Consider the following 17519-nt stretch of genomic DNA (forward strand, 5'->3'; position numbering starts at 1 on the left):
GAAGGGTCACATATTGGGGAGGTCACCTTTGAATGATTAAAAACAGAAGGCTCAAGTCTCTCTCGAAGTCATAGGAACAGCAAGTTTAGCAAAGCTTCAGCTCCTGCAACGATAGGTTCATTGCTCAAAATCCTTGCTGGACATCTAGAGGAGAATGGTGCTATGCCCTTTTATCCTTTTTGTAATTAATTAATTTCCATGACGCAATTAGTATGCTACAAATCGACTTTTAAGACTTAATGACAGTGAGTGTCACAGAGCCTGATATACAAATTATAGCAGAAATGGTTTTTTCAATATATCAATCACTTTACAGAGGTGTAAATAGGTATAATTCATGTTGCAGAGACTAGAAGGGCAGCAATTATCGATTCCTAATTCAGTGCAGTTAGCACAAAGTCTCCCTAAAGTTCAGCTGATATTTTCCTTGATCTTAGTGTGTGATTGGTTCTCTGATGAAAACTTGACATTAGAGCAGAATCTGCTCATTGAAGAGTTTGATTTGTCTTTGGCAATATCTGTTAATGGATTCACTTCAATACCCGAAACCCAAGCTGCAGGACACCAGAAGCCTCTACAGGGGAAATTTTTAGTGTTCATCAAGGTACACTAATAGTGAACGGAAGCAAAATAATTTGAAAGGCTAGCTAGTTAAAACTTCCAAAGAAAAGATAAAAAATTTAACTTGAATTGAATTAGAAGTTGGAAGACCAGTTCCTTTGTCTTTTCATTTTTAATTTCATGTTTGCCCTTTCTGCAACACAATATTCCTTTTGCACAAAAGATAGGTTGAAAAATTATAGTACATCACTAGAAATCTAGAACACTCCAATTATGGCCAGTCTTGGAATATCCCTCCAGAAACATCTTACCATTTCATCTTCACTTTGTAGAAAATGCTTTTCACTTTTACCCCACGTAGCTATTGAAAACTGCAACAGCTTGACAGTGTGACACCTGCCCTCCCACATGTCACTCTCTAGCCATGTCCAAGACTGGTATAAGCTTCTTCCAGGCAATCAATCATCGACTTTTGAGGTTGGTTTGCAGAAGAGTGAGGAGAAACGAATATTAAAGGAAAAAGAAAAGGAAGGAAAGTAACATTAGTCAAGAGAATTGCTCCCAAGCGTCCAGCAGATGTTGTAGTGAGATCTACTAAGAAAATTGTTCAAGAAACTGTTCAAGTAGCTGTAGTTCAACAACCAGAGGGAGACAGTGCTGAACAAGATCCAATGAAGACGGTTCCTGTTGAAGACATAGCGGAGGACGAAGAAAGGATAATAACTGAAATTTCTGCTGAACGGTTAAGCAAAGACAAAGCGCAAAAAGAACCGCACACAGTTCAAGTTCCAGTGGAAGCGCCAGGCAAAAACAAAGTGCAAAAAGGACAGGAGCCACAGCAAGTTTCCGCTGAAGAACCAAGCAAAGACAAAGCGCAAAAAGAACCAGGCAATGAGCCCTCCATAGCCTCAGAAGACCGAAGCAAAGAAGCACCCAAAGCTTTGGAAGTAGAAGACCCACCACTAAAGAAAGAAGATGAAAAGAAGGAAAAGACAGGGGCCCAAGAACGAGAAGTGAAAAAGGAGGAAAAGAAAGGGAAGACTCGAGAACGGAAAGAGAGCAATGAAAACCGCAAGAGAAAGAGAGGGAAGAGAAAAGAATTCGATGGCAATGAAGCGTACAAGACATACGTGTTCAGGATACTAAAGCAGGTTCATCCAGGGATGGCGATTTCCTCCAAGGCAATGTCAGTGATTAACAGCCTGATGAATGACATGTTCGAGAGGATTGCAGATGAGGCGACCAAGCTGTCCAAGTGCAACGAAAGAAGGGCACTGTCTCCAAGGGAGATTCAGGGGGCGGTGAGATTAGTTTTGCCTGGAGAGCTCGGAAAACATGCTGTGCCAGAAGGCAGTAAAGCTGTCACTAACTACGCATCCTACAATGGGAAACGGCCCAAGTTGAATTAACTATTGCTGGTTTTTTTACTTTGTTGTAATGCAATTAACAGCATAACCACTCTTCTAGGATGCTGCTAGATTTTAGGTTTGATGTTCCTTGTTGGCCCCTCTGCATTTTGTTTTTGTACCATAATGGAAAGGGGGTTGTAATTGTCAGCATGTGGCCAGTTTGGTTGGGTTCCTACGAAGCCTTCAGTTTGTTGTTTTGCTGTCTGGTACATGTTCCTTGCGAGTGGACATGTTTTCTACTGCTGCTTCTACGCTACTTTTCAGTCTTGTCCTCTTGTTCCTGTGCTGGTTTGCTTGGTGAGATTACTTGATCAGGTGCCTTAGTAAGCATCCTAGAAAAGAATAATAATGGCTTAGAAACTCTCTCATCACCCTTTTTCCCATCCTCAAGTTTGGGATCATTAACTTTTAATTAGTTTAAGTAAAACATATTTGTAAACCCACCATGCAATTAATTAGGCAGCATCCATGAAAAGCATAAGTCTTTGTTGTACTTTGACCTTTTTCTTTCCTTCTTTATACTGTTTCTTGAGTTCACCCTCTTTTCCTTTCTGTAGAAGTTAAACAATACTAGTACTGCTGTTGAACGTGCAAATGGTCAAATTAAAGGTCAAATGAATGACGGCTGTGGCAGCCAGCTTGAGGGTAACCATTCAACGGACACGTGGCATATCAAAATAATATAGTAGAAGAATTAATGTATTAAGAATAATATTTGTGGAGAATGAGGCAAGCAATCTATTACACTCTAGATGACAGCGTCGGCAAGATCAAGTTTGTCTTAAAAGTAATATCTGTTTTCATTTTTAAATAATTTATTATTAATTATAAATTTTATATTATATAAAAAATATTTTTTATATTTTTAAAATTTTATTTTAAATAAATAAAAAAATAAAATTAATTTTTTCATTGTAAATAAAGAAATTTATAATTAATAAAAAGTTATTCATTAAATTTATTTATAATAATTTTAATTAAAATTAGAGTTTATATAATTATTTTATCAAATAATTTATTTATAAAATAAAGTTTATAAAAGTAAAATTTTAAAATAGATTTAACTTAATTTTAAAAATTATTATTTTTCATAAAAATTTTGTAATAACTTTTAAGCTAAAAAAAAAGGGTAAAACCAAACAAAATCTTAGAATTCAATAGTAAACAAAAGAATGGAGGATATTGAAAAAAAAAGAAATAATATATTAAAAAAATTTGTAAGCTATTTAAAAAATTTAAATAAGTTATTATCTTTTTATTACATTCAAGCAAATAATTAGTTTTTTAAGTCATACAAGTCCATATAACGAAGGTTTAATTTACTACCATTAATCAAAACATAATTTATTAAATTTATATAGACGTGATGATGCGGAAGGTGAAAAATACAAGTGACAATGTTATCATTGCAATAATATTATCATTTTATATTATTATTCATTATGACATGTTATTATATCATGTTAACAAGACATAGAATAAAATAATAAATGACATTGTAATTAATAATTATTAGTTAATCATTTGTTATAAAAATTTAATTGAATTTAATAAAGAATATGAACTTATTTGAATTTTTCATAATAATTCAAAAAATTTAAATATTATGTCAAAATAATTTTAGTGTAATTATTTCACCAAAAATAAATATCAATTGACTGGTTTCAATTTAAAATAAAGTAAGTTACAATCATAAAATTAACATACGAATATGTATATCTTTCATGGTTGGATTAGATAATAACTATTTAGATTTATTTTCATTTAATATTTTTATTTGTTATCATTTCATATTATTTGAATTTTAATATCTTTATATACATTTATTATCTCTTGTTTAAAATTGTTTGTCATGAGATAATAGTTATATTCTGAAAGTTAATGGTGAATGACTACTTTGCAATATCTTGATTCAAATCTAAATCATTTTTAAACACTGTTTTTTTTTTTTTTGAGATGTACATTATTCATGATTGAAATTTGAGACCAAATTCCAAAGACCAATAAGGAAAAACATATACCTAACTCATTCTTACTATGCTATCCAACACCTTAATTTCAACTTTCAAGCATAAATAACTGAAACTAAGATAATTATATACATGAAATAATTTGCTGCAAACTTATGTTACTAATAAAAAATCTTACAAGAAAGAAAAAATAATAGAAAATGTGGGACCTTTATCCCAATCACTAGACTCGTTCTATCATTGTTACACCGCCATCGCTCTTGATGAATCCGACCGCCCACCTTACCCCTCTTATCCTTAAAATTTATCTTCAATTATATATAAGGATACCCCTTCATTCAAAACAAAAATAATAATACTAACGAAGCAAAGTTTACACTTCAACACTCTCTTTTCTCAACTCCAATGAAATTCTACTCCCGGAAACTGTTCCTCTACGATGACCCTCCCTTCTCCACCACCTCATTGCCATCTCCGCCACTTCACCACCACCGCCCCGTCAACACCAACTCCACCTCATCACCGCTGTCCTCCTCTAAAAAGCTGTCCCAACAAAACCCTCCTTTTGACTCTTCCATGGCTCTCACCATAGTCGTTCTCCTCACAGCTCTCTTCTTCATGGGCTTTTTCTCTATCTATATTCGTCGTTTCTCTGAAGAACCAACAGCCCATCTCTCTCGTAGAAGACGCTACCGTGGTGGCTTACTTGACACGTTATCATTGCCGTCCGATCGTCATCATGTCTCAACTCCACGTAAAGGACTTGACCCAACAACCGTTGGATCCTTGCCGGTGTATTCTTACCATGGGGACGCTAAGTACCAGATAGACTGCGCCATTTGTCTGAGCGAGTTCGAAGAGAAAGAATGCGTTAAAACGATACCGTGTTGCAAACATGTTTTCCACGTGGAATGTATCGACACCTGGCTCACCTCCCACGTGTCGTGCCCCGTTTGTAGAGGGACCAGGTTGTTCGAGATCAAGGGCGGTGGTGGAGAGGGTGTAATGCAGGAGAGAATCGATCAGGGCAGGAGTCAGTCTTCTGCGGTTTCTATCGATGACACGTGTATGGTCATGGGAACAACGTCTAGGGTGAGGAGAGCGAGTAGCTGTCCAAGGTTAGAACAACGAGCAATGCTGCAAAGAACATTGAGTTTTTGATACGTACAAGGTGACACGTGTAGTTGTTAACAGCTAGATACTTGCGCTGGCTTCAAAGGTCATCTAGGGGTTTCGAGGTTCGTTTTTGATTAATTTTGTTTGTAAGTTCCTTTCTTTAGCCATACAAGGAAGTGGAGAAAGTGATTGGGGATTGTTTTAGAGAATCATCAATTATTAAAGAAAGAAAATTGCTTGGCCTTATCTACTTTTCTTAATATTTGCTCATTTCTACTCGGCTTTCAACTCTTTGATTATATACTTGGTGAAAAATGAAATTAACGAGCTCGGTGAAACCACGAGCGGTAGCCCGCTGTCAGTTGACACCGATGACTGGTGAAAAGATTTGATGCATGTCGGCATCTAATCAATAATCATCGTATCGAGACAAAAATCAGACCAAAAGAATAAATGACTAATGACTAATCCTTCACGTTTCTTCCCTCCAGTAAAAGTCAAATCTTATGGAAAATTATGGCCACAAAAACGAAAATAAACCACTATACCATACAAAAACAAGTCTCAACAAGAAAAGGAAGGTAAGATGTTATCTCTATTGGAAACAAAAATAGCAAATCACATGATGCCGCGACAATTTACAATTTGCATGAAATGGGGTTTCTTGCAATTATTCTCAAGATCATTTTAAACAGTTCTTCAGCAGGAGCTTTCGACGGTAATTGCCAGAAGAAAATGTCTATCAACAAAAGCAAAAGCACTTTCACCAAAGGAAATAATCTAATCACAAAAGGTGTGGAACCAGGGTGAAAAAGAGGTGAGAATGGATTAACTAGAATTATGCTACAAACTATGACCCTAGCAGGTATGCTTCCCTGTTCAGCTAAGAATCAATTATTGAAATTCACACTGCTAGATAAAAGTCATCTCAATCTCATTGCCAGCATTCGTCATAAAATGTATAGATATAATTGACAATCTCACACACGAGTTTATTCAGATTAGTAATATAATGAATTAAAGACGACATTTTCTGTTTCAATCATACACTCAATTTATGTACTGTATATTATCAAATCACGGCAAGGGGCCCAAGAAGGGGAAAAAAAGGAGAAAATAAAGAAGAAAAGAAGAGAAAATGGAAGATACCTGGAGTGAACCAGGAGCAAAAACTGATGAAAGATTCTATGATTGTTAATCCAGATTTTTCTATTTTCTTTTTTTGATTATTATTAAATATACTCTTCATATTAAAGGATTGAGTAAGCACGGATGACCTCAACTACTGGTGCCCGACACATTGGACACTTTCCTCCACCTTGGACCAACTCATTGGCACACTTTGAGCATGTGCACATGTGCCCACATCTGTAACAATATGAAACAGAAATGAAAGAAATAAGATCACATTGCAAAGGGACTTGGTATTTTTTGGGCTCTATAGGCCTCAAATCTATATGAAACTTGAGGGTAAACTTGATAAGCTTTACCTGTACAACAATGAATCAATATTGCCTTCACAGCATATACAACAGATTCCCTTCCTCACATTATCCCAGTTAGCTGCATCCTTGGGCAAGCTGTCATCAATCACCCCTGCAGCAGATCAACGCAATGATTAACAAACAGAAAGAACAAGAAAGCAAAATGAGCAAATGCTGGCATGAGAAAAGTTTCAGATTCATTATGGAATGAAGAAAACCATTTTGTTACAACATGAAAAATCAGCAGTTTAATCCACTGTCAGAGTTTTCTTGAGGATAAATGAGAGTAATCAGGACAAGTAGAGCCTCCTGAGGATAGATGACAGCAATCAAGAGAAATAGAGCTTCTTGAGATAGAGAAAGAAGAGGGGATGATTCACTTCCCAGCAATACTCCTTAAGGAACTATTACACAAGTTAGCAGATATGCAAGGAAAGAAGAAAGACACCTTGTGAACCAGCTGAACGGTTCAGGGCAGCAGAAACTTCCTGTCTTATTGACCGCTGTAACTCAAGTTGCATATCCATGCACGCCTCTAGCATCCTCTGCATGTTATTCATCCTTTGCTGCAGCCTAGCCATGTCAATCCTCAAATCATTAACGATCTCCCACTCCTGAACCAATTAGCACCAAAAACTCAATTAAAATGGAGACCAAAAGAACAGTAGTTGAACAGATTTAAGCACCTAAAGAGTAGTCCCCTTCAAAATTAGTCAGATACTGAATACTGGCATCCAGCCAACTGCAAATGAAGCACAAGGAACCAGAAGTGTTTCACTCTCCGAAGATAGCAGGAAGTATTTTGCAGTTTGGCTATTCAAAAGTAAGAGGAAGCATTTTGCAGTTTGCTGTCCTAAAGCATATATTATTTAGATGAGTCTAGCTAAATTTTCATCAATTCTGCTAGCTCAGGGAATCTTTATATTAAGTTTCACCAAGAAGGCACAATTATTCTGTGATAATAATGTTAGCAATATCAAACAAAATTTTAATAACATAACAAATAAAGAAACAAGATGCTTTGAGGGAAATATCAGCTTTTTATCAGAAGTATCTATTGAAAAACTGGGATTGTAGATTAATCAACTTTTCAAAAGATAATTGAGAAAAGAATCAAGTTGCAAGCAAGACGAAGAAATGGACATACAATGCCAAAGCGCTGATGCATATCATGCGGTGCCCAATTATAATGGTGTGAATCCTGGTCCCAGAGTGGCTGCGTAGGTGGCATCCTCGGTGAAGGAAGGGCAAGTGGAGGACCCTCAACTGCATCCCCCTGACCCTCATTCTGATCCCTGCTATGCTGTTCTAGATCTTGTTCAAGTGATGCAGCAGTAGGTGATGTTTCATGTAGCTCCCAGTCAATAGAAGCATGATTTTGCCTTTCCACATATGATTGTATCAACTGGTCAAGACTCTCACGGAAACCACTGCGAAGAAGAGTAGACACACTTCTCCTACAATATTAAAAATAATATAGTTCAGAAAACAATGAATTAAAAAATCAAATTTCATACGCCCAACAGTTATAGAATTCACACCTGCTTAAGAGTTCCCTCAGTTCCATACTGTATACATTATCATCATCAGGAAAATAAAATGTGTCTGTCCTTCCCATTGTAACAGGTTCTTGATTAGAAGACACTTCCAACCAATTCCGTGTAGTCTCATGCAAGCCACCATCCTCATGTCGTGCATCAAGGGCTTCTTGTAAATGATCATAGCCTCCATCTTCATTCCCACCATCCTCACGATGCATGTCAGAGGCTTCTTCATTCCCATCCATCAACTCATTATGCTCAACACTAGATCCCTGCCAGTGCACTTCCTCATTTTCCTGATCCTCTTCCTGCCATTGTTCAACTTGAGAAGCAGATTCTTGCCCATCAATATTTTCAACTGGATTGCTTTCCAAATTTTCTAAGTCATTCATTAACCCAAATGCCCCACTTCTCTCACCATCTTGGGGAGAATGTTCATGAGATGCTTCACTATCTTCTCGTAGATGAATATGTTCTCCAGATTCATTCTGCAAAGTTTCAGGGGGCAACTCATTAGCAAGATTTTGTTGCCATTCCCTATCCAAGACTTGTCCAATAACATCTCTGCTTTCATTAGACTCAACACTGGCCGACCACTGCCAGTCTCTAACCACACTCTCAGAAACTTGTTCCCGCCACTCTTCTACACGAGCAGAAGTTTCTTGCCAACTTAAATCTTCAACAACATCACCCTCTAAATCAGTTCTACCATCCAAAAACCTTTGGTTATCAGTTTCCTCATTCTCATGTTCAGATTGGCCATTTAATCCATCTATGACTTCATGTGAATTATTTACTTGGTTCTGTTCATTTCTATTACCATTAGTGTCAGCATTAGATGATGTCTCAGAGCGGTTACCGCTTGCAGGACCACAACCAGAATTATCCAGTCTGGAGAAAAAGCCTTCCCTGATACAAGACACAGTTTCCATAATGTTACTACCAAACGGTGAAAAAATGACATCATATAAATAAAATGGATAAGGGATTGAAAACTTATTATCTAATTCAACCTTAACCATCCTTGTGAACTTCCACTAAGTATCCAAAAAGTCCTCCAAGCAGGTTTAGTCAAGCTATTTCCAAGAAAAAGATGCGCAAAAAGTTCTATTTTTTGCAGTCTAGCCTCTCATTGGCATAACATTCTCATATTGGTAGCAAGCCATTGATAACTAATTACAAACACAATCATAAATCCAACAATCAATAAAGTGATTGGCCAAAAAACACCTATAAAGTTGAATCTAATATTTGACCCCATCATTTCATCATTTATGAGGGACCTCCCCCATCCCAAGTAAATAATGCACATTCACTAAACTACTCAAACTAATAGTTAAATCAAATGAAGAATGTCTATACACTCCAAAGGTTTGTCAAGTCCCCAGTTCCCTGAAGTTCGGAAACTATTCCAATGGACTCTGAAGTCTAGATTACTTGCACAAGCTTACTTGCAAATGAGAGTGTAAAAGGTCCTAGGTCCAGACCAACCAACCACCCCCTCTAAGGTAAAAAAAGGGGGTTGGAAAGAAAAACAGATATCACACCTAGAAACACGGGGCCACATCCTGGTACAACAAATTTAGAATTATAGATGAAACAAATATTCACTACTAAATCATTCAAAATCAAGCAGCCATACCAATACTTCATATCTTAACAGACTAAAATCATCAGGTGTGCAAGTTCTCCAACTTGAATAATAGACTGAAAACGTGTGCAAAGTAGTAGCATTTACAATCTTAACATCTTTATCATATTGCTAAAAACATTCACCGATAGCTTTACAAATTTCAACATACTTAGTGTTACCAAAAAGTTTCTTTCTTGCAGGCCAGAAGATTGGCAAGTTATAAGAGTTAAATCATTGGAAGGGGCATATTTTTAAACTTCAGTGAAAGGTCCAAACTAAATTTGAGTTCTAAATCCAATCTGTTAGATTCAAGAATCTAAATGCAGCTTTGGGTTTTCACAAAAAGTGAGGTAAATATGGAAGTAATAAGACAGAAACTACATTGCTCTGCTGGACAAATTGACAGCACATACTAAACAGTTCAAGTTCCGATTGCTTAAAATTTTGATCAATTCAGGTTCCATATAGTAAAAGATGTGTACAAAAAACAACAGAAAGCAAAAAGGAGTGGAATTGTCTCAGAATGTAGCATCAGATGCACTTTGTTGAATACAGAACCTTTTTATTTAAATGAAATAAAGAATGAAGTACCTTAGACCAGATACAGTCTGTTTTTGTCTTAATAAGCCTAATTCACTGGCTGCAATGGAGGTAGATCTGTCACCTTCAGCCATTCTGTCATTTCTCAAAAATCTACCTCTCAATAATGACTGCAAAAAAAAAACAAGGAAGTGATATGGAAACAAATAAATGCCACTAAAAGCAGTCCATGTTTAATCAAGATGGTAAGACACCCAAAAGGTTAGCAATTAACACTAGGAAGCATTAAGCCACTTGATTTAAAGCTACCAATGCCAAGCTAAGCCAAACTGCAGTTGCCTTCAAAGAACAAGGACATGCATAGAAGATCCAAAAACACTTTTAAAATTTCTGCCAGCCTTTTAGCAGCAATGGAAATAGTCAATAGGTTGACAAATTGCTCTTCAGAGTTATAATATATAAACCATTTAATTTCCTGAACAAGCTAAAAGTAAACATCAACAACTATAGGAAAATGACAAGGCAAGTAGTTGAGACAGCCATGCTAGCATTCCTAGTTTGACAGAAAGTAAGAATTCTGCTCTTTATTCAAAATTATATTCTTTATGTCATTCAAATTCTACCCTGCTTAGTATGATATTTAGACTTAATCTTGTTATTTTCAAGAATTTTAACACGAAAGTATAAATCAATAATCACACATCTAACACTTCCGTTTGTTGGTAGAGCATGTATTACACTTAAAAAATTACTTTTAAGCCGTCAAAGCAATCAAGGCAACTAACAGTCCCATTGCACGTAAGGTGTACCTTGTGCTTTGGACCAGTCCAATAGCTTTCAAAACTATGCAAAAAGCATTTCAATTACCTATGAGAATCTATAAGACCAAAACTACCAAATTATCATCTACCTTATATCTAGTTTTTTTTTTTTTTTGTCTTTCTTTTTGTTTGAAATTTTGGATAGACATGCACGTCATGTGAACAGATAAAGACAATAGCCACCAAACAAAAATGGCAAGACTTTTTATGCATCTACCTGAATACGGTTGCGATGTGCAAAATTTGATACAGCCCGATGCTCCAATAACCCCTGAAGCTCTGTTTGCCTTTCTCTCTCAGCCTTTTTAAGCATATCAAGCAGGGCCTGTCGGCCACATAATTTACGAATGCCCCTACGCACATGCTCAGTGCGGCCTTCATTCTGGTTAACCACCAATCCATCAAGAACTCGTTCAATTTGACCACCAACATCAGCAGCTTGCTCTTCTCTATTGTCAACACAAGCACCTCTCTGCTGGCTATTCATTTGCACCCACTCCCTTATGATTCTGACCCTCTCCTGCTCAGTTTCACCAAGCCACTGGGCCCTCGAACTGTTGTTCCTAAGGGAAACATTAGATGTACGTTCCCTGCCACCACTGTTCATCCACTCCCGAAAAATTTGCCTTACCCTTTCCCTTTCAACTTCCCCCAAATCAGATGAATGTTCAAAATTAAAATTACTAGAATCCTCATTCCCGTTTTGTGACCCAAATCGATCTGGGGACCATTGTCCAAACTCATTCTCACTCACACTCACATCCTCAAAAACACCACTATGTTCACTATTTCGGCTATCTGAAAGATCAGTCAATGAGAGGTCATCACTCCTTTGCTGGAGCATTCTTTCACTAGCTCTCTCTTGAGCATGACTCACCACATGCTCATCCTCAAGCTCTCGCCACATCTGCAGGAGTGAGGATGCCCGGGTGCTACCATTTTCCTGCCTTCTTGATGCTTGAGACTGAGACTCCCTTAGGAAAGTATTATCTAGCACAGAAACATTGTGTAGACCAGCAATAGCCATACTACTCAAAAATCTAAACTATCAAACCCTTTCAACCCATCTGCTTCAATCGCATGAAAAACCGCATTTATTTACAAAAAGAAATACAATGTAGCAGACGATCCCCTCCAAAAAAATCAATCCACACCTAAACTAGTAAATCTCTTCTTCATCATCATTTATCGGCAATAGCATGGCCATCACGGTCATCGCCATCACTATCAATCTTCAAGCAAACACACAGGAGGGCAGCAGTAAACCACGTATTAACTCCTCTAATCTTCCGAAAACTCTGCAACAACTAAGAATCTCAGTTTCTTTCTAATTTACTTTCTTCAATAAATTAAACCATTCTTGAGATTAAATTTCCTCCACGTTAAGTTTCACCGTGGACAAAATGAGAAAGAAGAATAGAAATCACAGTAATTCTGGAAACCATTTACAACAACCTCCACCAAACACAGCCTAAAAACAGTAATCTGGGTTAATTAAATGGATTAATCCCTTGTTCGGCCGCCGAGAAAATGTAAAAAGATAACAAAAATTCCAAATCTCGAATTTTCCATCTCTCGCGAACCAAAGTATCCAAAAAATTGTTATAAAAAAAAGAATTAACCTTATACAATGTCATGGAAATTCAAAATTAATTTTCCGTTCTTTTCCTCACATTTCTCAGCAACCAAATAAGAGAAACGAACAGCACTACCAAATCAGCATTCGGAAAAAACAAAAAATACAAAAACTGAAGATCGAAACCACAAGAAACAGCACCGTTTAAAGAGCGAAGAACCGAAAAAGGAAGCAGAAGGAAAAAAAAAAAAACGTACCGCAGAAGCTTGAGCTCTTTGATTTCGAAGTAAAGAAAACGAAACCTAAAGAGAGAGAGAAAGAGAAGGAAAGAGAAAATGTGAAGAGAAAGAACTCAAGAGAGAAATAGGAAGAGAGAGGGAAGAAGAGGTTTTATGAATAATTAATGAAAAAAGGAGACACATCATTTTTCCCTTTTCTTTTATTTATTTATTTTTTAGCTTGTTTTTAACATTTTACGGTTTGATGGATGCCTATAAAATCTTGCCGTAACACTAACGTCTTAAAATCAGGAGGCGAAGACGAATAGGACGTCGACGCGTGGATAATGTCCTTTTCTCCCGGGGTTAATTATGAAAGTTTCCAAATCTTGGATTTAACGGGATGTGCAGAAAACGACGCGGCGTTTTTTCGTGATCTTGGAATTTTGCCTCCCTCTCCCTTTCTTTCCCCGTTGGGTTGGAAATTTCAAAATAAAGTTGGGGAAGGGCAAATATGGAATTTCAACTAACGAGGGAGAATGACGTTAACCGGTGAATGTTGTGGCGTTAACGGCAATTCAAAAAAGAGGTACCACAAGTCTACAGCCCTTTTTTTTGGTAGTTCGAAGGTTATTTTAAGATTAAATATTTATCTCAATTTTATTTAATTAAAATTTAATTAGGTATTGCCTTGATCAACATAATAATGAGGTTAGATCAACTTTCTTGCTTATGTTTCCATTTCTGCAGTAACATTTTTCTTTTTCCTCTTATTATTCATACATATGTTATTATACAAATTGGATTTTCATAATAATTGATACTATTTATTTAATCGATAAAAGATTTCATCTATCGACCAAATTACGGAATGACAATCATATTTTTCTAATATTTTTAATATCTTTTCATTTGTAATTACTCGAATACAAAATCTTTTTTTAATTATTTTTAAATAAAAAAGTTTTATTTTACAAAATGTAAAAATAATTAAATTATTCAATCACTTAATCAATGTAAAATATATCATTTTTAATAAAATCGTGTGCTCAAGCTATTAGTACGATTTGAACTCATAACCATCTCTTATCCAAGCCATTAAATAGAGCCACTCACTGGGTTTTTGTCCTCTTGCAGGACTTTGCCAAGGATGACCCCAAAAAACCCTTCTTTTGCTGCAAGAGGTTAACCAAGAAAAAGTATATGAAAATGGTATCCATGGGTAGGTTGGAATATGGGGAGATAAGGTGTTAGCATTAATGTATAAATCTTCTAGAAGCAAGGTTGGCAAGAATTGGCTACTAAAATGAAATGATTGACTTTTTAAAGACAAATGGCAAATGTTAGAATGTTGATTCAAAATTGAGAAGCTGGGCTTAGCCTAAAGCAAAGTGATTTATTACTAAATTTACTATGATTATAACTGCCCAACTGTTGCTATTAAAGCCATCTCTTTTTCCTTTTCTTTTTTTTATGCAAGGTGGGTTTAACTTGTGAAGTTTATGATTGGATGTGTTAATTAAAAGTTGGGTGCAAGAAAAAGCCATCATGTTAATTAGTGTAAAGCAATGTTTAGCTTATTAAAGCATTGCTCGTTGGCACTATATATAACATAATGTATAAACTTTACTACTTTATATTATAAAATCGAGCCTGTTGAAAAGCTCATTGACTAATCAATTGTCTCGAAAATTTAGGCTAAACTAGAAAGAACTCATCTAACTTTTATGTTGATACACTCTTTTCACCCAAAATCAAAGTCCTAGAAAAATTAATTACTATTACATGTAAAACATGAACAATAATTAATGACCTTGAACCGAGAAGGAATGGCAGAAAGAAATGTTTTAAGATTCAAACACAACCTTTATGACACTCCCTATCTATCCTAACTTGTTGTGAATATTTTTTTTAATTTACGAAATCATTTTTTTTAAGATTATTTTGATAAAGTACGTAATATTCACATTTATAAATTTTTAAGATCTATTTTATATACCAAATGTGATATTGAAGTGTTTCTCTCTTACTCAATTCGATAATATTTTTGTCGTGATCAACCACCCTTACCTTCTTTTTAGAAATTCCTAACATAAGTTAAATCTAAATTAAATATGTTCTTATATCACTTAATTTGTTACAAAATTATTATTTTTTCTCTAAAAAATTAACCTATTAAAAAAAATTATGATAGTGTGACATACATACACGTCAATATATATTAAAAAACACCCATTATAATCATGTATCTTTGAGTCCACCCAACATAATTGGGAAAATGATGCTTATCCTATTTTATCTTAGCTATATACATATTGTAAAGAAATTCCTTCCTTTTTTTGTTAATTGTGAAATGCACCAGTCTTACAAAGCAATAATTGAATTTAAGAAAGGGAATGAACACCTTGAAAGGAATACTATACATTTCTACTCAACAATTTCCGTCGGCTTGTCAATTTTAACATGTATCAATCTTGAAACTATGTTCAGTAAAATAATTTTTTATATAAATGAAGGGTTCAGAGCAATTAATATGTATTAATCATTGCTTCCCATCTGATCAATCTAACTCAACTATTCTTTTACTAATTTTTACCGTCAATCATAATGGCAATTTAAATGAAATTAAGACCCATATTTATATAAATATTATCCCGTACATGCATGGAACTTGGAAGCATTGTTCGTATCATTATACAATAAACAAATTGAAGAAAATGGGTTGACTCAAAATCTAATGCCAAATGCCAGAAGGCGTCAGTAGTGCTTAATCATATAGTAGTTTATATATATATATATATATATATATATATATATATTTATGACGGTGATTGTGACCAATTCTTAAGATTGTTTTAAGGTCAAAATGCTAGTTCAATGCCCGACCAATTGCTAGCTTAAACTGATTAAGGTCTTGATGACTACTTTATTGCGTGCATCCATCCACCTTCGTGGAGGTTGCTTGTCACTACCCAGTCCACATAATCATAGAGCCGACCTCCATCTAAATTTGATGCATTGGATCATAATGTTAATTATATTGCTTTATCATTTATTATCAATACTAATCATGAATCTTATATATTGCTATGGGTCCTTAATTTCGACAATGCTAACCTTACACACACATAATCATTCACAGAAATATCAAATATTCATTTGGATTTAAGAGATGGAGTAAGATTTGAATAAAAATCTCAAGTTTTGAATATTTAAAAATAAACTATCTTTATATTTTTTAATACATTTATATATGTTATTAAATTATTCATATACTTTTTATTTTAGGTTATGATTATTAATAAATCCCATTGTTATCAATCTAAAAAAATTAACAAAAACATATATAAATAATAATGGATAAAATAATATTTTCAATAAATCAAATAAATATATTGAACCCACTTCAAAATTAATATACATGCCTTAGTAATTGTCCATTATGTATCTCAAGGATAATTAGCAAATGTTGTGAAATAGTGTTTATAATGAGTTTGTGAAAACGATTATTATTATTATTATTATTATTATTATTACAATGGATGGAATCCTCTATATATATATATATATATATATATATATTAGTCATAATCTGAATAATGACCCCTCCATTAGCAGATATCAAGAGAACATATAAGCAAAATGATTGTGAGGCATTGGCCCCCCAAATGTAAGGGCCATTTAGATAAACCCAACAACTTGTCTCTTCTTAATGGCACATGTACTTGCAAAATGCGGTCATGGGTCCTCGGATTGCCCAAAAGATCATGTTCCTGTCTAGCTTACAACCAAAAGTCTCCTTGGGCGAACTTGAATCTTCCCCAAAGGTCACGTGGAAAGCTCCCTCAAAATAAAATCTATGATATTTTCATCATGCACTACACCATTACTTCTTCCCACGTCTTCCTTCTTCTTTATTATTATTATTATTATACTTTGTTAAATCAGCACAAATAATATACTAAAATACTAATTAATCATGTTACCAAGAAAAAATATCTCCATTAGTACCCGAGATTTCAATTTTAAGATCTTAAAATCGAGTCATCATACAAACCGAGAGGTACGAGTGTATCATATCGAAAACAGTTCCTTAAAAAAGAAAATAGTAAACCGATAGAAACAAGAGACAAAGAGCTAAATGAATTGCTGTAAAATGCAGTTGAATAATTGGTTATTATTGATGGGCCTTAACTAGAAGGCGACTGGCTTAATTTATTCATGTTTTGCAAATAGAGAACAGCACAGGGACAAACAGAGGCAAACAGATGAAAGGATGAATTAAGAGTGTTAGGTAATCTGTCTTTCACTTCTCCACTTTCCATGAGCCTTTGCCCTGTTTCCTTCACAGTATATCCTCTAGGGGAGAGGGGTTTCCCTTTTAGAAAGATGCCATGCAGAAAATGGTCAATTTTGGGGGAGGGGTCAAGCTAGGCACTCATGTTGATGATCAGAACTGGCAGCTTTAAGGGCACATGCTCTTATTTAAATGTCACATCTGGCAAGTTTATAATGGAAGGACACTATTATATATATGTATATATATATATGTGCCACCTAGGGGCCCCAGGACATGGGGGTTTGGTTATTTTTTCTCATGTTAAATTAAACTTGTGCCTAAAGGAATTTGCTGCATCTCTTTTTAAAGGC

At 35.1% G+C, this 17519-nt stretch overlaps 3 protein-coding genes across 3 annotated transcripts; 2 read left to right on the plus strand and 1 right to left on the minus strand.

Moving 5' to 3' along the window:
• Positions 1 to 582: 582 nt before the first annotated feature.
• Positions 583 to 2281, plus strand: LOC110412422 (uncharacterized). The gene has a single exon (XM_089782841.1). It carries the CDS (start codon positions 1233 to 1235, stop codon positions 1968 to 1970), a length of 738 nt encoding a protein of 245 aa, XP_089638967.1. The 5' UTR covers positions 583 to 1232; the 3' UTR covers positions 1971 to 2281.
• Positions 2282 to 4279: 1998 nt separating this feature from the next.
• On the plus strand, positions 4280 to 5302 carry LOC110412688 (RING/U-box superfamily protein). Its single transcript, XM_021423290.1, has one exon. It carries the CDS (start codon positions 4346 to 4348, stop codon positions 5099 to 5101), a length of 756 nt encoding a protein of 251 aa, XP_021278965.1. The 5' UTR covers positions 4280 to 4345; the 3' UTR covers positions 5102 to 5302.
• Positions 5303 to 6002: 700 nt separating this feature from the next.
• LOC110412234 (Ring/U-Box superfamily protein) lies at positions 6003 to 13052 on the minus strand. The gene is made up of 8 exons (XM_021422753.2): positions 12909 to 13052; positions 11293 to 12373; positions 10306 to 10424; positions 8082 to 8990; positions 7688 to 7997; positions 6989 to 7154; positions 6547 to 6652; positions 6003 to 6424 (listed from the first exon to the last, which is right to left on the minus strand). The coding sequence occupies exons 2-8, from the start codon at positions 12100 to 12102 to the stop codon at positions 6307 to 6309; spliced, it is 2538 nt and encodes an 845-aa protein (XP_021278428.1). The 5' UTR covers positions 12103 to 12373; positions 12909 to 13052; the 3' UTR covers positions 6003 to 6306.
• Between the last annotated feature and the right edge of the window lie 4467 nt (positions 13053 to 17519).

The sequence above is a fragment of the Theobroma umbraticum genome, unplaced genomic scaffold, assembly GCF_002168275.2.
Source record: "Theobroma umbraticum cultivar Fairchild unplaced genomic scaffold, ASM216827v3 scaffold_95.0, whole genome shotgun sequence".
NCBI classification, from domain to species: Eukaryota; Viridiplantae; Streptophyta; class Magnoliopsida; order Malvales; family Malvaceae; genus Theobroma; species Theobroma umbraticum.

Coding starts and splice junctions, on each gene's coding strand:
- LOC110412422 (XM_089782841.1), top strand. CDS start 1,233: ATGAAGACGGTTCCTGTTGAAGACATAGCGGAGGACGAAGAAAGGATA.
- LOC110412234 (XM_021422753.2), bottom strand. CDS start 12,102: ATGGCTATTGCTGGTCTACACAATGTTTCTGTGCTAGATAATACTTTC. Junction 10,425..11,292: donor CACATCGCAACCGTATTCAG/GTAGATGCATAA, acceptor TTTTTTTTGCAG/TCATTATTGAGAGGTAGATT. Junction 6,425..6,546: donor ATTGATTCATTGTTGTACAG/GTAAAGCTTATC, acceptor ATATTGTTACAG/ATGTGGGCACATGTGCACAT.
- LOC110412688 (XM_021423290.1), top strand. CDS start 4,346: ATGAAATTCTACTCCCGGAAACTGTTCCTCTACGATGACCCTCCCTTC.